Source organism: Ictalurus furcatus, chromosome 28 (genome assembly GCF_023375685.1).
Source record: "Ictalurus furcatus strain D&B chromosome 28, Billie_1.0, whole genome shotgun sequence".
NCBI classification, from domain to species: Eukaryota; Metazoa; Chordata; class Actinopteri; order Siluriformes; family Ictaluridae; genus Ictalurus; species Ictalurus furcatus.
Window position 1 is genome coordinate 16779748 of NC_071282.1, and position 25018 is coordinate 16804765.

At 41.5% G+C, this 25018-nt stretch overlaps 1 protein-coding gene across 1 annotated transcript in view; it reads left to right on the forward strand.

Moving 5' to 3' along the window:
• Positions 1-1056: 1056 nt before the first annotated feature.
• The window catches only part of dcc (DCC netrin 1 receptor), a 154132-nt gene continuing 130170 nt past the window's right edge, over positions 1057-25018 (forward strand). Inside the window, exons 1-2 of the mRNA XM_053617624.1 lie at positions 1057-1130; positions 5698-6035. Coding sequence (XP_053473599.1) covers positions 1057-1130; positions 5698-6035 — 412 coding nt within the window. The remainder of the gene's footprint in view (positions 1131-5697; positions 6036-25018) is intronic.

Here is a 25018-nt window from a genome sequence, read left to right on the forward strand (position 1 = left end):
GACTCTCTGTGGTCATTAAAAATACCTGGACACTTATCGTAAAAGAGTAGGGGTACAACCCCGGTGTCCTGGTGAAATTCCCCCACTGGCCCTTCTCTATGGTGGCCCCCTAATAATCCCCATCTCTCAATTGGCTTCATCACTCTCTTCTCCTCTAATTGTGGGTGTTCTGCGGCAATATGGTTGCCGTCGCATCATCCAGGTGGATGCTACACACTAGTGGTGGTTGAGGAGACTCCCCCCACAGCAATTTTTGCATGCATGGCCTATCATCGTCCAGGAATACCTGCAAGCAAAGAGCCATTCCTATTGAAGGAGCTTTTTAGGCATGCAGGCAGACAAGAGATGCGCATTTATTATTTTTATTTTTATTCTTTTTTTTTTTTTGCAATATTCTCTGCGCACTATAGCAATGCTGTTCGCACAGATGTAGAAAAACAATTCTACAAAAAAAGACTTTTCATGAAATTCATGAAAGTTCTTCGCTTCATATATTGATTCCTCCTCTGACCATAACAGTCCTTCCTTGCAACAGGAAGTACTGTGACAAGTTGAACCAATCACGTTCCTCGGTGTGCGAGCCCCAGATCACCATTTTCAAGAGGACCAGGAATCCATTTTCTGAACTACTCCAGGGCTCAAATACAACTTTCAAATTCCACCAAGGACTCTGTTGGGGTCATAAATGACGGATCAAGGGTTTCACCAGAGGGGCAAACCAAAGATTCATTTTGGGTGCTACGTTTAACCTTTAAGATGCTTAGTGAACATTGTCATTATAATTCATAGCTTGGGGCAGATCACAAGCATCTACAGAATCCAGGCTCAGATTAAAACTAGGTACTAAGGGAAGTACTGCACTTACAAGAATTACAAGACAACAAAGAGACGGTAGTTGGGTAAAGAGTCTTCTTAATGAAGAACGTGTGTGAACGACGTTTGGGCCAATGATAAGTTGTGGAGAACAGCAAGCTAACTAGTAACAAGCACCCCTTAAACGGAAGATCGGTTAATCGAAGACAGCAAAGTCTTTGCGTCTTTTTGTGAGCGATTGACATGGACAGCCAGACAGAGCAAGACATCGAGTCAGAGCAGAGAGTAGCCCACCATGGGAGGACATCGAGGGACAGGTTAGCAGGAATGGGATGTGTGTACATGGATGTGTAGTGAAATGCGCAGAGGAAGCTGGATTCCATACACATTGATAACATCAGAGTGTGTGATTGGCTGTTTGCACACCCAGAGGACGCTTCAAAGAGAATGTGTAAATTACCTGTGTGTGTGTGTGTGTGTGTGTGTGTGTGTGTGTGTGTGTACAGGTTAATAGGACGAGGGGGTCCACAGTGATGAAGTTGTTGAGATAAGCTTGTGGCTAAAGTGGAAGTCGCAGAGTGTCGTTGCGTGTGCGTGTGTGTGTGTGTGTGTGTGTGTGTGTGTGTGTGTGTGCTGGGCAAAAGAATCGATAATAGAGTGGAGCAGAGCAGTAACCATGGTGACACAGCCCATAATGAAGAGATAAAAGAGATGTGATGATATCAAAGGGCAGATAGAGGGAAGAGCTTGATGACTTCACAACACACACACACACACACACACACACACACTTAGACGGGTAAAATAACACTAGCTCGGACTTAACGAAATAAATAATGAAAGCATGAGGAGATTTTTCAGCAAACACACAGAGGGCATTAAACTGCAATCAAATTAATAAATAACACTGAACAGGTGAACACCATCAGGGAACAGACCAATGACACGATAGGACAGATAACACAAAACAAAACACAAACAAAAGGCACTGGAATTGTAAACAAAAACCTGAAATCAAACACATGATGTGAATTTTCATTGTCACAACACATCCTTTTTTTTTGTTGTTTTTTTTACGAAAGTACCCGCCAGCCTGTAAAATGAGTGATTGACTGATGTTACTTTAGAGTGTATTTGGCATGCTTCAATATTTCTGCCTCGTTCTGCTTCATGAATTTTTGCTACAGCTGTAGTGAAAAAGCTCTCTGGCATTTTGATGAAAGTGCACTATCGGACCGATGTATCTGCGATCTATCAGGACTGAGAGGTGCGCTGCGTTTCGGACTTCCTTCACCGACGTGAGTTAGATCCGTAGGCATCACGACTGACCTTGGTGTGAACTTTGAACCTGAGGGAATAGTGAGACATCTACATCAAAGTAAAGAGTGAAGCACGCTGGGATTCATTCTGGCTCTTAGACACATACACACAAAGAAAGGCACGTTCTTGCCTTTAATCTCTCAGAGCCTATTCAGGACTGTATTCCCGAGGTCATGCTCTTCCCATGGTGAACGCTGTCCAATCAGATTTCTGCAAATCCCTGTCTCTTGTAGTTGCATCTGTCTGGGAAGCGAGACACTGGGGTTTTTGTACGCTGAAGAGGTAAACCTAGATATGTTTTTTTTTTTCTTGTCTTTTACACTTTTGCACTGCCGTGTGCGTTTCTTTTTCCCTGACTTTCCATGGTTTGCTTTCCTCCTGACTGTCTGGCCTTGCTTTTATATCCGAGCTCTGTTTTTAAAATGCCATCCTGAAGAAGAGAGCTAAATCCCATGGGGAAGTGCTCTGGCAGGGAGATAAAGACCATCGACAAAAGCTGCTATTTGATGGCTCAAAAAGGCCAGGGTTGGGGTTGTTTTTTCTTTCAACAGGTTGAAATTTCTGAACCTCATCCACCTTCATGTGTTTCTTGTGCCATAGAGCACAGGCGTGTTTCTGCAATGTGAGTAAAGTGTTGAAAATGTTAGCAGTAAGTGATGACGTATCTCACACAGCAGGTTAAGACGACAGGATGGGTGGAGTTACCTGGCTGTGCATTAGCGTTTGAAGGTAATCTTTCTGATTAGCTCTACACTCTTGCTGTGATTGTATATCGCTGTTGTTCTCTCGTGAATAAAATAAAGATAAAAATGAATTCGTGTTTGGATTGTATTTGTTTCGTTCCTATAATCAGGTCGTTTGCTTTAGCCAAGAACGGGAGTCACAAGTTGTTGACGATACATGCAGAAAACTCATGGTGCCTACCCAGTCTTTTGGTGGCTTTTCTGTTGTTCTTTGTAATTCCTTTCCCCAACGTTTCATTCGGATTTTTCCGCAGAACTGTAAACGTTCACCGCAGAAACGTTTTATGGAACCTAGGAACTTTTTCAGAAACTCAGGTTCTTGAGGCAGTGGTGTGCTATGCAGGGAGTATTTCTGCCTCACGCCCAGTGATCCTTGGATAGGCTCCAGGATAAATTGTTACTGAAGATGAATTAGGGAATGAAAGATCTTTGGCACTTTTCCACCAAAGCAACCAAGGTCTTAGATCTTAGGCTGCATCTCCAGGAATATTTTATTTCCTGCTCCAGAATTGGGGTGAACTATGAAGTTTGCTGTAGTGAATTTTGCCATTTGCTCAAATGTTGCTGATTGGTCAAATGCAAGATTATGGAATGTTGCCATTTGGTCAAATGTAAGATTATGGAATGTCACCATTTGGTCAAATGTAAGATTATGGAATGTCACCATTTGGTCAAATGTAAGATTATGGAATGTCACCATTTGGTCAAATGTAAGATTATGGAATGTCGCCATTTGGTCAAATGTAAGATTATGGAATGTCGCCATTTGGTCAAATGTAAGATTATGGAATGTCGCCATTTGGTCAAATGTAAGATTATGGAATGTCACCATTTGGTCAAATTTAAGATTATGGAATGTCGCCATTTGGTCAAATGTAAGATTATGGAATGTCGCCATTTAGTCAAATGGAAAATTACCGAATGTTGCTGATTGGTCAAATACAAGATTATGGAATGTCACCATTTGTTCAAATGTAAGATTATGGAATGTTGCCATTTGGTCAAATGTAAGATTATGGAATGTTGCCATTTGGTCAAATGTAAGATTATGGAATGTCACCATTTGGTCAAATGTAAGATTATGGAATGTCGCCATTTGGTCAAATGTAAGATTATGGAATGTCGCCGTTTGGTCAAATGTAAGATTATGGAATGTCGCCATTTGGTCAAATGTAAGATTATGGAATGTCGCCGTTTAGTCAAATGTAAGATTATGGAATGTTGCCATTTTGTCCAATGTAAGATTATGGAATGTTGTCATTTGGTCAAATGGAAAATTAAGGAATGTTGCTGATTGGTCAAATGGAAAATTATGGAATGTTTCTGATTGTTCAAATGCATGCTTATGGAATGTTGCCATTTGGTCCAATGTTAGCTTGTGGAATATTGCTGATTGATCAAATGCAAACTTACAGAATGTTGCTGATTGGTTAAAATGCAAACAACAAAAACAACCCTCTTATGTGACAGTTTTTAGAGCCTGTTTATTAATGCTTTTGAAGTAATGATACGAATGGAAAAGTAGAACATTCCCATGACACCTACACCGAGAATGAACGTTGTACATGCTTCTCTTCACATAAGGCAAAACAATAATGAACAGCACACATTCAACCTCCCTGACTGTTACTCTGCTTTTGCCATAATGATATTATATAATGCATTGTGTATTAAATGAAACGTAATGGTCAAAACAGGAACTGTGTAGTACTTGCTTAGGACAGTACTGAAACTCGCCGGTGGACACATGACTTCAAATTGGACGCATCAGGCATATCAGATGGAAATGAACTCCAGGCTAGTTTGTACAGGCCGCTCCTGCCCTGCATCCGTGCCCGTCATGGCGCATCAGATAAAAATCATTTGTTCACACCAACTGCTGCTTTTTTAAATCAGGCTAGTGCGTGTCATCACTGTCCTTTGGATGACTCAGTAAAAGGATGATTAAAAGTTCAAACGTGGAAAGGGAAATAGAACAAGCACTTGTCCACTCTACAGTTATACCAGAAGCTATTCTTTTGGCTTTGAGTAACTCAGAGTAATGATTGCCTTTTATATTAACAGGCATGGAAATGTACCGACCCGAGACTCGCACCTCTCGGATGTTGTAATTGTTTTGGAGTGCAAACAATGTTCTGCTGTTTCCTAATGCATATGAATAGCAGGTAAATTACCACATTCCACTTCAGTCCTCCATGTTGGCCTTGTAACTCTGTGGAGAATGAAATGCATACAGACAGGTGAATTTGATCTGAGTCGTGTATTCTGTAAGCAGCATTTGATCGCTATGTTTGCCCTGAGCTACACTTTTTAGTATTAAATTATGTGATAGAACTAAGCTAATGCTTTTTTATGGCCGTTGCGAATCACATTCAAGAACTGAATACGAATTATGGAAAAACGTCTGATCATGCATCAAGGCTCGGTGGTCAGGATGTAGTTGATAATGATAATGGAAATTCATTGCTGCTGATGAAATTCCCAGGACTACCCAAATGCTACTGTTGGGCTCTTGTGTAAAGGCTTTAACCCCTGTCTGGTCCAGGGTGCTTGTGATCCCAGGTTGCTTCCAATTTGTTTGCTTCAACACTTTGCATATCTTGTATTCTATACATTTCTTTACATATCCCATCTTGGACAGAGCCTTGGACAGGGGTCACAGTACAGGGTCATCTATGGTATCCTACCCCTGACATATCTGAGGGTTAAAGTTCTAGCTCAAGGATCCAATAAGTGTAGCATTGTGGCGCTGAATCTTCAGTCAGCAGCCCAGTCTCAGAGATAATACATACCAAGCCTGAACATCCACACTAACTCCTAGTCTTTTCTCCACAGGTTCTCAGACTCTACGTAGTTTCATAGAGCTGCGTTTCGTGTTGGAGCCGCAGGACGTGGTAACAATACGAGGTGGTGTGCTACAGCTGGACTGCCAGGCGCGATCTGACCGTGGTCTTCCCTCCATCTCGTGGAAGAAGGATGGCGTGCTGCTGAGCTCGGTGGTGGACGAGCGGAGGCAGCAGCTGGGCAATGGATCACTTTTAGTGCAGAATGTGGTGCACTCGCGTCATCACCGACCTGATGAGGGAGCCTACCAGTGTTTGGCCACTCTGGAGGGGGTGGGGGCCATCGTCAGCCGTACAGCCAAGGTCACCGTTGCTGGTGAGTAAAATGAAATGGTTGGTGTTGTGACATGTTCAACTGTGGTTTTAAGACAGTGGTCATGGATATCTACCTTCCTGAAGCTCCAACCATAATCGTGCCCTAATACCTGACCATCTAGTCATTGCCTTAAGAAGTACTTGAACAAGTAAAACAAGTGTGTTACATTTTGCTTGGAGATGAAACCTGCAGAAAGGTAGATCAACGTAGACCAAGACAAATTCCTTGTACATGTAAACCCACGGTACTTGGCAATAAAGGTGATTCGGATTCTCCTTGTGATTCTGATCTCAAGGACGAGTTTTGCTGACCACTGTTTTAAGACATAAATTGACTAACATTGTCCTTATTTCCCTATAAGGAACAGGTATACTTTTAAAGAATATTTAGTCATGACTAACAAACCTACAGAGAACTGCAGTGCGATGGTTTTTCTCTTTAAGCTTGTGTGTGTGTTAAAATAAAGGCCTTCAACGACGGCAAACCCGCTTTGAAAAGTGCTGTTATACAGGAGTACAGACGAAAAATATGACCACACGCAAAATTAAAATGACTCTTGATGATGTTCAGAGACTAAAGATAAAACAGTTTATTTAACAATTTAATGATGAGCAGTGCACCGGCATAAAGTATTACATAATTCCCTTTAGTACCTGCAGAATAGGGCAAACTAGCATAATAGAGTTCAGCCTGGCAGGCCAGGCAAGGCTAAATTAAACACTTTATTTCACACAGTCTCTTTTTTAAGGCATTGTTTTAGTGCTTCATATATATATACAGTAGTTCTCAGTTCCAGACCCCAGAATCCCACACACTGCACATTTTCATATTTTCCTACACTCCACATAACTCATCTCATGAAGGGCTTCATCATTTCAAACTGTACTTGTATTTAAGAGCCACTGGCACCTTAATTAAACCTGCCAGACCTACCTTTTTTTTTTTTAAACAAATTTTGCGTAGGAACTATGCATTTTTAACATCGGCGTATCCTGGTTAGCACTCAAAAGAGTTATGACATAAAATATTCACAACGACCAGTCGTCTTTTTTTCTGCCCCAATAAAAACGTCAGATGAGCCAATTGACACTCGATCCTGGAATGATTGACATTTGTGGAGGTGTTTTGAGCTGATACTGAAACGATACCCCTGGAAGCCTTTCCACCGTCTCGCGTTGATACCTCGACTCGATTTTCTCGCTCGAAGGATGCACTGACTCGGCACTGTCACTTTCTGTCAAGGTACATGGAAGATGGTTTAAGTTTGTTAACATGGAATAAAATCTATTATTGACTTGGCGAACATTAGACAAGTGTATAGTTAGCACCAGTTAGCTATATTGATTCGGTTAATGATCATACAAATGAAAGTGAATAAAATGCTGTTTGTTCTCCAACACTGGTCAGTGTAGATGCATTCGAACATCATGGTCAAGCCTATCGCAGTAGAGTGTGTGTATATACAGGGTTTTGCACCCCCCACCCCACCAACCAGCTGGTGGTTATTCAGTCTCAGCACTACAGTATGACAGTGAACAGCTTCAACCATCCAACAGTGACCCATGTTAGACACATGCAGGAAAGGTTGTGGCTCTTCACCTCCCCATGCTGAGTCCAAGGATGGAGCAGACCTTCTGTCCCTCTGGATAGAAAGCTACATTTGGACTCTGAGCTCCTTCACAGTAGGGTCTGTTCTTCTCGCTGTGAAGTGGAATGAGACAAAAGAGGTCTCTCTTCTCAGTCTGCAGATGCCGTCTTGGCTCTAGGAAGCACTACAGACTTGGGTGTGAAATTGAATATGTTTCGGTCCAGATGTCTAGGACTGACGTTATTCAGTCCCTGGAAAGGGACCGTGTATAAAAAAAAACCCCCTCACGAGTCCATCTGGTGGGACTGCGTCACGGACATACTGTTAATCCTTTTGTCTTTGAAGAACGCAAGGAGAAGTTATGACCTGATCGGTTGATATCTTGGCACTCATGTGGTAATTATGGGGCGTTAAACTAGAAGTAATATTCACTGGTGTGTTTAAAAACTTGCCAAGTGGCAGCACATTGGAGGCTAGGTTTCAGCGTGGATGACCAGATTGAGGCTTCGGAGCCAGAAGCTTCACTCTGGGGGTGGGCGTGGGGGTATATAAAGAGTAATCTTACAGCTACGTCTATGACGAGTGTGTGTGGCATCGATTCTGATCGTCAGCAAGCCCATCTGACTGCTTATCTTGTCAAGCCAGTCTGCGTCAATCAGGTCCAAGAGCTCCTGCTTTGAAACCGACTTCACAGGGATACAGTAGAGCAAATGATCTTGAGTGAGACCCGAGGAAGAATCCCATCCTACTCTACGCATTGGCTAGAAAGCCTCATTTTCTGGCCAGAGCGGAGGCACCGGGCTGACGCTTTTGGCTAGAAAGTCTCGATTTCACCCGCTGATGTATTTTCACACTTTCGGATACCAGACTGTGTGGTCGGATACGGTAATCTGTCTGTGGCAAAAGAACGAGAGTGGACTTAGAGAGTATAATAGGTGAATTTTACAGTCACAGCACAGTAACCTTCAAAAGAGACCTGCGGGCATTCTTAATGTCAGACATGTAGCTTGGTTTTTGAATTTACAGTTCCTTCAGAGTGTATACCTTAAGGCTTTTAGGGCTTTCTTATACCAAATCAAACCTCTGAAGACTACAGATAGCTTCTGCTATATAAGAGAGAACTTGGTCTTTTTTTTAACAGTTCTTTGAGTGTTCTCGTTTGATTCATTAAAGGATTTTTTACACAAAGTTACTAACTGGTTAGGTTTAGATTTAGATCATGAATATATTTTAAGTCTGTTTTTGCTGTAGACTGCAGTGTGAAGATGCCATGAGGAAACCGGTAGTGTTAGCGAGGACTGTAATGCATTATTCACAGTGTCTCTGAGGAGGCTTGTACTGAGGAAGCTTCAATAAAAATGTATGATGCTACGGTCGACTTTCACACCGTTTCTCTGTGATTACACAACCAGAACTGCATGTTTTGGGAAAGATCTGAGGAATTTCTCACCAGATAGAACACCTGAGTTGGACGGTGCCTTCACATATGCACTGTTTCATCCGTTCGAGTCGAAACCTGGTCTGTTTTAAACCTCAGTGTGGGTTTTAAGGTGAGAAAACAGCCGGTCTCGAGCATCAGAGCAAAGTCCGTTTGCAGTGATTCGACTCTGATTCGGAGCTTGGTTGATTTTGGTGATTTCTACGTGTACCTAGTGAAGATTCGTTTCGCTTTTTTCATCAGCATATTTCTGACCAATGGTTGAAAGAGATCTGTGAGACAACGTTGTTTTTGCTTTTCTTTTTTTTTTTTTTTGTCTTGTTTAAATTATGTACAGTACCAGCACGAATCCAAACCATCAGCGTCAATATCGCTGTCATTCAGACTCAGCAAATGGACTAATACATGAGAAAGTGTCCTATATACTGAGTCAGCAGTAATGGCATCAATTTAAACACTATCAGGATGATGACAAAGTCATTGCTTAATCACAAAGACATATAGTTCCTGGAGCCAAAATAGACAAAAAGCACAACTGTCATTGAAGCAAAGGGTCAGAAAACACCACATCTAAGGTCATGAACTCGCTCCTGCAGCCCAAAGCAAGACATTTAACACCACCTTGCTGTAGGGGAACTGTCCAGTCCTGAACCTCAAACATAATCACTTTAGCAGAAATAACAACGTCATGTAAGCTGGCTTCCGAGTGAAGCATTTTACCATCATTATTTTAACAAGGCACATTGTAAAATATTTTGCGGAAACTTCTTTTTAGTGAAGTGCAGAGTTCCTTTGCGGTCTTGAGTTTCTCACCTAGGCAGGCGGGGGAGCCTGCTAATCCTCCCAGCTTCTAATTTGCCAGGCCGACCAACACGTTTTCTTTCCCTCGTAAATAAAGCAAAGGCACAGAGGACAGACAAATCAGATTACAAGCGCATCGCATTTAACACTCTGCCAGATTCTTCGCCAGCTTAATCCGGTTACGATCATGAAAAGGTCCCTCGATGTCTCCTTTTTGCGCTCAAATGAAATGAGGCTAGCGCTTTTGCTGTCGCTAACTTGTTTAATTACGACACTCGGGTTAGGAGGTTATTCTGTGCCCAAGCAAGGAGATTTTTTTCAGAAGTTTTTATATGAACGGCAATTTAATCATTACAGTGACAATTTATCAATGATTTACATTTATCAATGACAATTTATTTTAATGAATGAAAACACACTTTGGTGAGGGGATGAGAGGGGGAGCGTGAGGCCGTGCGGGCGTGGCGGGATGAACAAGGCGATCGAATGCGTCATAGAACCGAGCTAAATGAACAAACAGGAAGCTGCACTCCCAACAGACATAATTACATTATGCACTTCCTGTTTGTTTGGTTTATTTCTTCTTCTTCTTCTTCTTTTTTTTTTTTTTTTTTTACTAATGAGATCTGAAGAACATGAATCATTCATTAAGATCCTATGGGTGTATCTTGGGCCAAAGAACTGAAATTTACACTGTGATCTGCCAGTAAAAATTTTGCTGATGGAAGATGAAAGCACACATAACACCAAACAAAACGATACCGAATTGCAGTTAAATAAGAAAAAGTAAATCCTTGTGGACTGCTTGCTCTCAGATCTTAATGCGACTCTAAATAAGTGCTTAATTAAAGGCAGGTACTTTTCTAATTGGCCTTTTCTGATTAGATCTATATTGTTCCGGTAAAAGAGTCGTTTCTAATTAATTCATTAAAAACAAATATTACTTGATTCACATATACATACTCCTTGGTTAGATGTTAATTAATTTAAACAAAAATCCTAAATATACAGTAGGTATATATATATATATATATATATATAAAACTTTCACTGGATGTTTATAGTACATTTATATTCTGTATATCACGTTTCATCGATTTCATTTTCTGCATTACTGTGCTGGTAGAAAATTGTGAATTTTGGATTTCCAAACATTCATTTTCCAATAAACAAACAAACAAACACATAAAATCAGAAAAATATCATCACAATATTTCAAGACAGTTCCGCGATACAGGATATCATGATGCATGGTTTTCTTAACAATGCTAATGCCAGGAAAACGGGCATGCATTTAAATATAAACCTTTTTAAAAAAAATAATTAAAAAAAAATAATTCGATAATAATTTGATCTGTTACTTGTGAAAACACCGAAAAAGGAGGGAAAAAAGAGATAAATAAATAAATAAAGAATCCAACAGGAGAAAACGATCAAATCAGCTGCATGTTATTTATTTATTTATTTATTTTTTTAAATTGAAATTTTTTTAAGCTATAAAAAGATATCACGAAGATATGACAAAAAGGGCGTTGTGACATAAATGTATCAAGCTGTCAAAACAAAAGTGTCATTATTATACAGTCATTATACGGTCTTTAAAGAAACTAACATGCGGCGGGGAAAAAAACAAAACATTGTATTTTCCGATAAGTATAATGGAAGCTGCAGAAACAGAAATCTTCAGAAAAACTGTAGCAGGTTCTCCAGAGGAAAAAAAACAACAACAAAAACCTTACCAGCTGGTTTTCTTATAAAACTACACACCAGTGTATCTGAGGGAATTGATCCAGTTTTAAGGGCAAAGGGTCACACCAAATATTGACCAGATTTAGTTAGTCCGCTTGTTATAAGTAGAACTGTCTGACTGACAGAGCTTCAACAGCTCAGACGTAACATTAGCTTATCCGAATTCGCGTCAGCGCTAGTTGTATGTACTACGTGGCGCCGTTTCCCAGAAAACAGAGCGATACTGTCTGCCAGAGACTTGATTTTGTGACGTGCTCCCTTACAGCAAAATCATTTGGCTTTTAAGTGTCTTTTAAGTTTTTGGATTAAAATCATTTGCTTGCCACAGCGGGTAGTGGAGGAACAGATTTATTACACACCCTGGAGAGATGATTCATAGAAATTGGTTATATGGCGTTGTTTCTAGTGTTTAGGCCATATACTTTTCAATGGAGTAGGCAGCAGTATATAGGCTAATAGATGGTCTAGCTTAAAAATGATCGCCGAAACACATCCTCATGGTAATCATTTTAAACATCACATTAATCCGTTTATTGTTCGATTTTGGGGAAAAAAATAAAATGAAATTGCTCAACTGTTTTTTTTAATCTGTGCTTGTTAGGACTGGCCTAGTTTGGGCGAATGGTTTTTTGTAGGGACAAAGTACATTTATTGAAATGAAGCCTGAGGCGTGTAGCGAATATTCACCGTGACCTGAAATGCATCCCTAGTGGCTGACAGTGTTCTGAAAAAGAAAGGAGTCGTTTTGATCAAAAGTTCGAAATGGAAATCCGCTGGCAGCCAAAAAGCCACCCGTGTGGCCCTGATGCTTCATTGACACATCTGACACACCGACTTGCTGGATTGTGATGTATTGAGTGCAGAGATTTCAGTGAGTCAGGAAGAGAGAGCGAGAGAGTGAGAGAGACAGCGTGATGGCACACAGACAGATGAGAGAAAGCAGCTGACAGTGACAGAAACGACCAGCAGGAGAACGATGAAGGTAGAGAAAGAGAGGTGGAAGCAGGACGACAGGAAGACAGAGCTGGGGAAAGGCGGCGTGATTTAGGCGAGTCCGGACCTGCCTGAAGTCTGAAGTGAGCGTCTTCAGTAGGAGGAGTCACGTACAGTGTGTGTGGTGTGACAAACAGCGGCAGGACAATACCGGAGTGCATTAGGAAGCAGCAGATGGTCCAGGATGTTTCATATTGTTCTGAAAAGTCGAGGAGCAGGTGTGTGAGGTGCAAAGCTATTAAATAAAAGCCATCGAACGGAGTGACTAAGAAGACAGCCTGCGTGTCGGCTCTGACTGATCGCTACAAATAGCTGACTTGAGCTTTTTTTTTTTTTCTTCTCACTGGCCTTGCCTTCTGGAAGTTTCTCACCTATTCATTGTCACCTTAAATAACAGCTTCATAGCATCAAACCAAATCAGTCAGCTACCAGATTTTTTTTTTTCTTTTTTTCCAAGCATGAAAGTACTTGTACCTAATGTCCTCTATAAAGGAATGAACTCCAAATGACTCCAAATTATAACACAAATGATGTTATAAATCAGTTTCTCTCCACTCTTAAGCTCTTGACACAAACTTGGCAGCCATGGCTTTTTTTTTTTTTTTTCTCCTTCTCTCTCTCTCTCCATTACTAGCACTTTTAAATATTTATTTTAGTGCTTTGTAATTATCATAGTTTATAGTACACCGAAGCTGAAGATTTGAGAAAGACCAGGGAAAGGTTTTCTAATCTTGGAACAGTCGAATTTTTCTGAGCCTCTGCAGAATGCAGCCTCAGATTCCTGTTCTTGGCTGACAGAAGGAGATTCTGGCGTAGCGCATCCATCTCAAGGCTCGATGTGTTGTTCGTTTTGAGATGCTTTTTAAAACAAATTTACCCCTATCTGCATGATTTGATGCTTTGCAGTGTTGCCTTATGATTGGCATGAATGATCAGGTGTTCCTAATAAAGTGGCCAGTGACTGTTTGTCACTGTTATGTGCTAGCATATAGCAGTGGAAACTAATACCATGTTTACGTATAATTGTACCTAGAGGTAGCATATATAGGGCGAAAAAAGCAGCGGACCTAGAACAGAGTCTTGTTAATCTAGTCTTACAATCTGATGTGAGTGATCTGGATAGGGCTTGAGACAGGAAAGTGTTGTTCCTTTAACTCCAACACAAGGTTCTAGTCTGTCTAGAGGGATATTAGAACATACGGTATCACTGAGATTAAGCAACCCGAGCAGGGAGACACACCCCTGATTGGGGACCAGTAGTATGTCATTTACTACTTTAACCAGCGCTTTTTCAGTACTGTGATGAGGCATAAACCCTGAATGAAAATGTTCGATGATGTACGTGTTCAGTCCTGTTTCCATGGTTAAAGTGATGTCCCTGATGGATAGTATTGATCATAGTATAGTATTTCACCAGGACTTCAGAAAATAAGTGTGCAAGTGTTTCTCATAAGGTCATAAACATCGTAGTTCTCAAGTTAGGAAGGAAACACTTGGGAGCGAGCTGTATGACGAGTTGCCACCTTAAATCTGTGTCATGGTTCAGTCTAGGCAGCCCATTTCTTGTAATTTTGCGAGTTAGTTCTTTGTCAGTAATTTTCCAGAGAAACAGCCTTACCCACCTGTACCCACTCGGACGCCGCCATGATGGAATTTTTTTCCCTCTTGCCGCTGCTTCACTTTCATTAGTTCCAGCTCCTGCTTTCGCCAGCTGCAGATGGCAATTCTCTGCTGGTGTTTGTGTTGGTGTGTGTGTCTGCATTTAGGTGTGTTGCTGGCCTCTTTCCCACCACACACACACACACACACACACTCTCTCTGCAGCCAGCGAGTTTCTGACGGCCAACACGGCGGTCTGTCTCACTCTTGCTGGGACTTTAAAGCCATGGGAAAGCAAACAGACACTTCAGTGCACACTGCTCTTTTCTCTCTGCGAGAATGCATGAATATTTCATTTAGTGTGTGAGAGAGAGAGTGAGAGAGAGAAAGAGAGAGAGAGAGAGAGAGAGAGAGAGAGAGAGAGTGAGGACAGGAGGAGGCAGGCCGTTAGGGAGAGATAGAGATGTGGAAATTGTCTTCCGGTTTTATGGATACTTTTTCTCTATTTCTGTCATGACACACACACACACACACACACACACACACACACACACACACACACAAGCAGAAAAACAGTATTTATTCAGTGTTTGCCCTGCCATAAATATTATATTACTAGGAATAGAAGGACTTTATTATAATTAATAGCACTTTATAACCCACTAGTGAAAAATTCAGCAATCAATAAAGTAATCATTAAAGTTTGACGTTCGTTCATTTATTCATTCATTCCCCTGTTTTCAGTAAGCTCTTTATCCTGGTCAGGGTTGTCATGATGTGTAATGTTGCTTTCTTTAATTAAATTGAGAAAAAACTTTATTTATTAATACTTTATTATCTTTATTCATGGGGTTGTCCACATCAGCCAAGCAGCGAAACATTTAGACGTTTTTCAGAATTCTTTGTATCCACATTTTCAAAAAAAATTTGCATAAAAGAGCTAGATTGGGAAAACTTTATTTTGTTTTCTTTCTGTCGAACAAATAAGTTTGGGAAGCTTTGGAATAATTGGTGCCTACAGTAAGCAGATGCTAATTATCATTTGTTTTTCTCGTTTTTGATAAATTATGATATTGGTACACTTCTATTTCAGTGCTGTGTACGTTTCCCTGCACGCTAAACTAGCTGCTAAATGAAGCCACAGAAATGAAGCGTTCACAGGATTTACAACTGTGACACGTTATGAAAGCTAAAATGGAGAAACCCCACATTATATCTGAATAACCTGCTCACACGCGGTGTTCGCTTACAGATTGCGAAGAGCTAGTTACAAAGAGCTAGTTACGACGAGCTAAAACTGACCACCTCTTAAAAATATGAAATTGATGCACATTTTTTAGTACTACATCAAAAATAATACCAAGCCCCTTCCATGACAACTCTTTAGTATATTTCACTCACTTTTTTCTTTCAAACTGACTCAGAAATGTTGGGCCTGGAAACAGTTTTGAGAACAGAGCTACGCGGCGCAATAGTAACAGCACTGCTGCTGCCCCTAGTGGCTTCACTATAGTATTACATTCTACCCAGAACTAGATATCAAATTTTCACATTGATAATTTGGCATAATCTACATTCATGTTCGTTGACTAATTGTTGCAGTACTAGTTGACAGATCTCCAGGAAGCACATCCGAAGATCTCCAAAGATCAAATCCGACCCATCATCCAAGGGGAAAGAAACTGAAATCTGTAGGCAGGATGCTTCTTAGCATGTGGTATATTTTCTCCTCCTTAGCGAGTTTAAACAAGAGTTTGGTCAATTACACACATCAGACGAGGCCGAGGTGCTGTTTCTGCACCGTGAGCAGTCTCTCAGTTCCACTGAGAAAGGAGCTTGTAAATATGGAAGACTCCTCACATGGTTTTAGGATCACTTGTTTGAAAGATCTCACTCTCTCCATGTGCTTTTTGGCGCCTCTTCCCTTTTTCTTTCAAATGAAAATTTAATGTTGATGCCGAAAAGCGTTTTCAGTATTCAGGGCTCAGCAGGTGTCCAGTGGCCCTCTACTTTTCTCTCCGTCTCTCTCTCTCTCGCTCACACACACACACACACACACACACACAGACAGTGCTTTACTATTCCTCTTGGGGGTTTTCTCATGTCCATAATGTCGCTGTTTGATTTAGCGATCTTGCGTTTTTAGATTTTTACACACGGGTTCTGGAGACAAAGTTGAAATTCGGAACTCCGTGAAATTCAGTGAAGGATCAGCACACGGTCTATATATTTTCCACAGATTTAGGCCAAGACATGTCATGTGAATTTTCTCTTCACGTGCATCAAACAGTTTCATAAAAAATTCAAGCGTTTTTGGCCGCAACCATCTGAAAAAAAAAAAAAAGAAAAGAAAAAAAACGCTGAAAAATCCTGTATGGACTGTATTGTACACTATAGTTGTCATCCTGGAAATTTGGACTTACGGTGTTGCTTGGACTTGACACTTGATATTGTACGACTGGCGGATGTGTCTACATTTCTGCCTGGGCGGTTTAAATATAAAATATATAAGTATAAGTAAGAAAACAAGCACCCACTCCAGCCTTAGCTGTTTAAACCGTTTCACATGGGTTGTTTATGCAAATTCTTTGCACATGTTATTTATCATCGGCGTGAGAGATCCCTGCTTCCGTTCTGATTTGCTATGAGCGAGTCCAGATTGCGACGCGGTATCCAGTTACCGAGCCAATTTTATCTGCCATATGTATGCCATATGTCAGACCGCATCGCATGACGGAAATTGGAGAAGACAAACGGATCGCACGGACGTCCCGTGTGACCTTGTCGAAGAGTGTTTTCTTAATGGGTCAAACGTTGATCGGAAATCCGAACAACTTGTCAAAATATCTGCGAAAACAGAACGCGTGGCAAACGGTAACGTGTAAAGCATAATCGGGTTAAAAAGGTAACCGCAAAGGTTAATGTGCAGTAAAAGTGCAGGATGTGCAGTTATCCGTGAATAATTCCATTAGCAAAACTGTGCGTCGGCCGCGTCCCATCTTCTTTGTCTCCGACATCTTGGCTCACCCGTTTATCTTAAACGCCCCCTTTCATGCTCGGTCACCTCCGCAGCATCGATGGAGAGATTCGGCATCTTCTCGTCAAGCTGTTAGGGGACTTCATTGGCTTTCAAGAGACTGGCTCATGTTTCCGTTGTTCAGTTGCTGACTGGCAGACTGGCAGAGATTCACAGCCAATTAGCTGCAGAGATCTGTCTCGGCTAATAGACTTTATGGGCTCGTGTTCTCCGGGACGGACGTGTGCTGTCGCTGGAGCAGAATGGAATGAAAAGAAAGTACAGGAAAAGTTTCAGTAAAGTACAGAAGGAGAGCGTTGAAGTCATTTGAAGTTAGTAATTGGTGTGAGGTTTTCAGTCCCCGAGTAGTTTCCCACTCCTTGTTCCCTACAAATGTAGTTCCCGACAAATGGCAAAGTACCAGCCAGGGCGCATCGCTTGGTTTCTTACATGGAGTTGACAGTTGATAGCTTGCTACTAGCTTGGTCTTACTAGTGATTGGAAATGTATTTCAGAACTGCACTTCCACTGCGCTGACTACAAAATGGCGAAACTACCAAAATAGTGCCCAATTAGTTATTCTTACGGTTCTCAAGGGGGCAGGTGGGGCAGGTGGGGCGGGTGGGGTGGGGGGAGTAAGGGGGGGGGTCATCCAGTGACCGCCAGGGGTCCAAACACAGCCAGGGATTATTTTTTGTTACATTTCTTTGTTGCAAGCTTCTAGTAAGGAGGTGTGTTAGCATGCTAGCAACATCGGCGCTGCCTTGACTAGTTCGTTTTCTTAAAAGCATATCGATAAGACAACGAAGAGACGTTAATCACCGTCATTACATGGCTATTCTCTTTCCCTAGCGATTAAGAAAGTAGCCGGTACCTAGTCAAAACAGTATCAGTATGCTAGCTCAGACGACTGTTTTACATAACAGTTGAACGATAATCTGATGACTCCACTCAGAAGCCTAAAATTTCACACAGGCAGTAAAATAGTGTGTGTTTTTGTCTGGCTAAATGACATTTCATGAGTGATTTGAGCTTCAGTGTTGATGATGAGTAGTAATTATAATGGAGGGAAAAAAAGCCCCATTAGCTGCATTGTTTTTAAGTCAAGTGCACTCTTCAGTGTCATTGGTTCTGGTTGTAATCAATTTAAAGCATTTGCATGGCAAAGTGCATGTAAAGTGATATGATAGCGTGGGAAATATACAGAAATGTGGCTGGAATTAATATGTTATCAGATATATGCATGGTCATTTTTTAAATTATTTTTATTATTATTATTATTATTATTATTATTTTACATATATGGCGATTTCTTAATTTTTTTAAAAAATCCCCAGCTTTTCCCCAAATTGCTTATTTATTTATTAATTATTACTTAATTAATAAATTTTTTGTTTTAATTAATTAATCAAACTTTTTTTTCGCTCTTTAAGCTGCATTTTAATGCATGAACGGAACGGCGTATACCGTAAACTGTTGCTCAGGAGATAATCATAAACACATCTATAATTGACCTTTTTAATGCTAGGTTTTATGGATTTCATCTTCACTCCTGATATTCATTATACGCTAATGATACGTGTGCCGTTAGCGTGTGTAGCTCTGCGTATGGCTCCTCCGGTTAGAGAAAGAAAGTCTCCATGTTGGCCACGTAGAGCGGAGAGCTGGACCGCGCTGTGCAAGTGGCGATGGATTCTCGAATAACGTTTCGGAGAACACGATTAGAATTCGCACGGTCGGCCGACGGGGCGGGTTAAAAAGCTCTAAATGCTTTGTTTGCGTTTTTATCGCGTGTAAACACTCGAATCAAAAGCGCTCTTCATTTGACTTGCAATGAGCTATGATAGTGGCTCTGAGCAAACGCGGGATCAGAAATAGGGCGTTCTGACAATCAGCGAGCGCATATCATTGAGCCAGTGTAAACAAAGCGGCAATGAATGCCTAAATCGGCTCCCCGGTTGCAGCTTTATGTATCCAAACAGGCACTGCGAGTAAAACTATTGGCATTGTGCTCCTATCTCATTATTTGCCTCCGCCAGACACTGAGCAATGATTCCTCGACGTTTTCTGAAGCTTTTGTTCGTGCTGCCACATTATTATGCCACTTTTGAGCGGCGCTGACGATGCTGCTGAACGAACACGCGTTCTCTCTGCGCTTCAAAATGATGCTAGCTTCTCAGTTACCTCATCGCTAGCGTCCCAGACTTCTTTATTATTCCACCCTCACGGCTTCACCTTGCAGCTACAAATCAGTGACGTACGTGGGCATGAAGGATTTCCGTCAGTGGTTTAATCCAGACTCTGTCTGGGGCTGTCCTCTTTGTCTGTCTCTCTGTCTGTCTTTGTGTTGCTGAACAAGGCGAAAGCTTGGATTTACGAGGGCTCGCTAATGACACGGAGAGGGACGGAGTAAGAAGAAAAGGTTGGAGTGACGTTTATATCGTTCCAGGTCTGAGCGAGACTGCTTCTGTGCTAATGCCCTTCGTCCTCGCTTCTATACCGATCGGGCTAACGTGCTGACTCGGGCCCAGGAAAGAAAGAGAGATGCTAGCTTCTGTGCTACGTTCACAAACTAGCCGGCTGTAATGCGTGCGATTAATAAGTAGCGCTTACAGTAGTTTCAGCGTGTTCATATGTATCTATAGTTTTCTCCGTTTTATTTCGTTTCACGGGCATTTGATTCAGCAAGACCCCAGTTCCCCCCCCCGTTTCGTTTGCATGCACTAAATCAGAGCGTCGTAATGAAGTCGTATAAGTGCGGAGACAAATTTCCTCGCTCATCCTCCTACACACACTGCAGTGCAGCTTTCCATTACAGCAGTTGAAATATTAAGACAAGTGCATTCGATTTCGTTGTGGTAGGTGCAGAGGGCTGTGTGTCAAGGAGAGGTGAGGACTCAGACGCAGTGGAATTGACGCAGGAGATCTACCGAGCAAAGTAAACAGCAGGACTTTTCTCAGTGTGGGTGTGAGAGAGCGTTCAGAAGTATTACAGCTGGAGACATTTCAACTTTAAGGTTGAAAGGTTATAGCGATGCTTATTAATAACTTGAAATGCAACAAGGTGTGCACCTATCACCAATGCGAAAAACTAATTCAACTTCAAATCTGGTTGTGGACTTACTCTTACGCTTGGGAGCATTGTCTCACTGCATAATCCAGTTACGCTTGAGTTCAACTTACGGACTGAAGACCGGACATTCTCCTTTAGGATTTTCTGGTAGAGAGCAGAATTCATGTTTCCCTCAATTATACAAGTTGCCCAGGCCCTGAAGCAGCAAAGCATCCCCACACCATCACACTACCACCACCATGCTTGATCATAGGTATGATGTTCTTTCAGTGGAATTCGGTGTTTGGTTTACGCCAGATGTAACGGGACCCCTGTCTTCCAAACAGTTCCACTTTCGACTCATCAATCCACAGAACATTCTCCCAAAAGGTCTGAGGGTCATCAAGGTGTGTTTTGGCAAAATTCAGTTGAGCCTTAATGTTCTTCTGGGTTAGCAGTGAGTTTTCACCTCACCACACTTCCATGGATGCCAGTTGTCCCCGGTGTCTTTCTGATAGTGGAATCATGAACCTTTATTGATGCAAGAGAGGCCTGTAGGTGTTTTGATGTTGTCCTTGGCTCTTTTGTGACGTCCTGGATGAGTCGTCGGTGTGCTCTTAGAGGAATTTTGGCAGGCCAGCTACTTCTAGGAAGATTCATTACTGTGCAGAGTTTTTCCATTTGGAGATAACGGCTCTCACTGTGGTTCTTTGGAGTCCCAGAGCCTTTGAAATATCGTTGTAACCCTTCCCAGATTGATGTATTTCAAGCACCTTCTTCCTCATCATTTCTGGGAATGGGCCACGGTGGGAATCGAACCCCCGACCCTGGAGGTCTGAGGCGAACGTGCTAACCGCTAAGCCGCCGTGCTTTACCCCTTTGGATATAGTTGTTGAAATCCATCACTCGAATCGTTTCCTCTGTCTGCTTCTCTCTCTGACAGATCCGAACGTGAGGTCATGATGAGTGAGACGAGGCTGTGTTGTTCTGCCCTGCCTGATTATGATTATTTCCTTCTAATAATTATTGTTTATGATATGCTGTCCGGCTCGTGTTATTTTCTCATCAGCGGAGTGGCTCGGAGCGAATCACTCTCCGGCTGTCTGCATCCATCAGCGTGAATTTGCTAAGAGGCCGCTGCAATAACAGAGTGACTCGAGTGTTTTGATGATCACAGTCATTATGATGAAGAATGATCTTTTGATGATTACAGCCACGTCTCATGTGAGAACATTTCAGCTCTCGACTGCCGCTGAGCTTTTATTTCTGCTTTGAGGTTTGAGGAGTCGACGAGGACGAGCGCGTACAGCAGGACGGCCGTACGGCGAGGGCGCGAGCGAAAGAAGACACGAATGCATAATGAATGAATAAGAGTGAATAAATAAGTCAACGAGTGAGCGGATGAAATGAACGAAGCCAAAGGTCATGAAGAAGCAACAAATGAAAAAATGAGTCAGTGAAAGGAAGGATAAATTAGTGAAGGAGTGAAAGAAAGGACGGATCAAGGCGTGAATAAGAGAAAATGAAAGAAGGGAAGAGAAGAAAGGAAGAAATGAAAGAATACATGGATGGATGGATGGATGGATGAACGAATAAAGGCGTGAACGAAGGAAACAAAGAAAGAATCACCTGGACGAACGAGTGGATGACTGAATAATGGAGTGAACGAATGAATTAAAGAAATGAACGAACACATACATCAAAGAGTAAATGAGTTATAAATAGTAAAGAGTAAAAGAATGAATGAATGAATGAATGAATGAGAAAACTGGATTAACGATTGAATGGAAAAAAAAAACGAAAGACGGAAAGAGAAGAAAGAAAAAAATTAAAGAATACGTGGATGGATGGATGGATGGATGAACAAATAAAGGAGTGAAGGAAAGAAACAAAGAAAGAATCAACTGGACAAACGAGTGAATTAATGAATGAAGGAGTGAACAAATGAATACATACATCAAGGAGTAAATGAGTTATAAACAGTAAAGAGGAAAAAGAATGAATGAATGAATGATTGAATGAAAAAAAAAACCGAATAAAGGAAAGAAGGAACGATAAGAAAGAAAAAATTTAAGAATACATGTATGGATGGACGGATGAATAAATGAATAAATAAAGGTGTGAATGAAAGAAACAAACAAAAAAAAGAATAAACTGAACCAGTGAGTGAATGAATAAATAAAGGCGTGAACAAATGAATTAAAGAAAGAAAGAGATGAAAGAATGAACGAATACATGAATCGAAGAGTAAATGAAAAGAATGAATGAAGGAATGAATGAGAAAAAAATGGATTAACGATAGAATGGGGGAAAAAAAACGAATAAAGGAAAGAAGGAAAGAGAAGAAGGAATGATACAAGAAAAGAAAAAACGAACGAATGAATGAAAGGAATGAACAGTTGTGTGAATGAATAAATGAATAAATGAAGACAGGAGCGTCTGAACAGTATTAGCTTTGCTGTGGTGAAAGAGGAATAAAACCCTTTGGGACGTGATGTTATTAGAAGCGTCCCATTAGTGGAGATTTATTGGAATTTGTTCCAGAAACGTCTCACACTCGCTTTCTTTTATAGTAATGTCTGACTACGTGTCTGTCATCTTCCACTGATTCGTGAGTTTATTAGTTACATTGATCTTGTAACTGACAGTATAGACGTGAGTGTGTGTGCGCGTGCATGTGTAAGACTCTCAAACACATGCTTATTATTCATGATAGTGTGTTTGATTTCACTCCGGGCCTCAGATTAAACACAGGACTGGTGAATCAATCAAAACTCCATGAAGCGTTTGTGGCCTGATGGCGTTAAGCAGACGCGGAGTAAACAGCGGCATCTGTTCCTCATCGGAAACGAGAAAAGAGCGATGGAAATATATCAAAATTATTTTTTTTTAAAAGACGAAGCGTTTCTGACTGCAAGCTTTTCGAATTCTCGAGTTGTGGTTGTACGGAAGAGAAGCGTTTCATGCCTTTCAAAGCTTAATAATATTACGTTTGTTTTAGACTACGGCAAGGTTGTGTTCTCGAATCCGATTGGTCGGAAAGTGCGCGTTTCTATCGTAATTTTTTTAAAATGTAGAGAAGAAAAAACGTAGAATCGTTGATGTGGAGATTTTTTATTTTTTTTAACATTTAAGGAAGGAGTCGCCGGTGTCGGAGCTTTGTAACATTTTGTACATTTTAACGGTTAATTTTCGTTAGTTGTTTTATATAAGGGTCGTTAGATCTAGACTTCTGCCCGCTCTAAATTATACACGGAGATAAAGTAGTGCGATAAGATTACGTTTATTGGAATGAATTATAGTAAATAGTTATGAGAGAGTGAGAGAGCGTGAGATAGATTGAGAGAGAGCGTGAGAGAGAGTGAGATTGAGAGAGTGAGTGAGAGAGAGTGAGATTGAGAGAGAGAATGAGATTGTGAGTGAGAGAGAGAGTGAGAGAGAGTGAGTGAGTGAGAGAGAGAGTGAGAGAGATTGAGAGAGAGTGTGAGAGAGTGAGGTAGAGAGTGAGAGAGAGAGTGAGAGAGATTGAGAGAGAGCGTGAGACAGAGTGAGTGAGAGAGAGTGAGTGAGAGAGAGTGAGATTGAGAGAGAGAGTGAGATTGTGAGTGAGAGAGAGAGTGAGAGAGAGTGAGAGAGATTGAGAGAGAGAGAGTGTGAGAGAGTGAGGTTGAGAGTGAGAGAGAGAGTGAGAGAGATTGAGAGTAAGAGAGAGTGAGAGAGAGCGTGAGATTGAGAGAGAGAGTGAGATTGAGAGTGAGAGAGAGCGTGAGAGAGAGTGAGATTGAGAGAGAGAGTGAGATTGAGAGTGAGAGAGCATGAGAGAGAGTGAGAGAGAGTGAGTGAGTGAGAGAGATTGAGTGAGAGAGAGTGTGAGAGATTGAGAGAGTGTGAGAGAGAGTGTGAGAGATTGAGAGAGAGAGTGTGAGAGAGTGAGGTTGAGAGTGAGAGAGAGAGTGAGAGAGATTGAGAGAGTGTGTGAGAGAGACTATGAGAGATTGAGAGAGAGTGTGAGAGAGTGAGGTTGAGAGTGAGAGAGAGAGTGAGAGATTGAGAGTAAGAGAGAGAGTGAGAGTGTGAGAGAGTGAGAGAGAGAGAGATTGAGAGAGAGAGTGAGAGAGATTGAGAGAGAGAGTGTGTGAGGGAGAGAGTGTGAGAGAGATTGAGAGAGTGTGAGAGAGTGAGGTTGAGAGTGAGAGAGAGAGAGTGAGAGAGAGAGAGAGTCTGCTAATAATGAAGCTGTGAGATGTAACTGCACGTTACTATGGTTACAGGTGTTTATAGGCAGCGCATTAATGTAGAATGATTAAATTGACCGGAACTACCTGTGGTATATACGGCTTTAACGCACACCTTCCAGCCAATCAGAATGGAGTATTCACACAGACCGTGGTATAACCCTTGTGTAAAATATACAGTAAGTCGTACTACAGTATGCTACTGCATTCGGTGTAACACTGGTTTACCAGGGGTCGGGGTTGGGGGCGGGGCATGTAGGATTTGTGGGATGTTCCAATTTGTTTGTTTATTTCCACAATCTGGATTTCACGATTTGCGTAAACACGCCCACTGTTTTTATTTTAACCGTATAGTCCGTGTTTAAATGAGAACGGTAAGTTTAAGTAATAAAATGCCCACTCACTGTATAATGAATGTGTGTGTGTGTGCGTGTGTGTGTGTGTGTGTGTGTGTGTGTGTGTGTGTGTGTGTGTGTTCTCTGGGGATTTGTTTTCCTTCACTGAGATTTCAG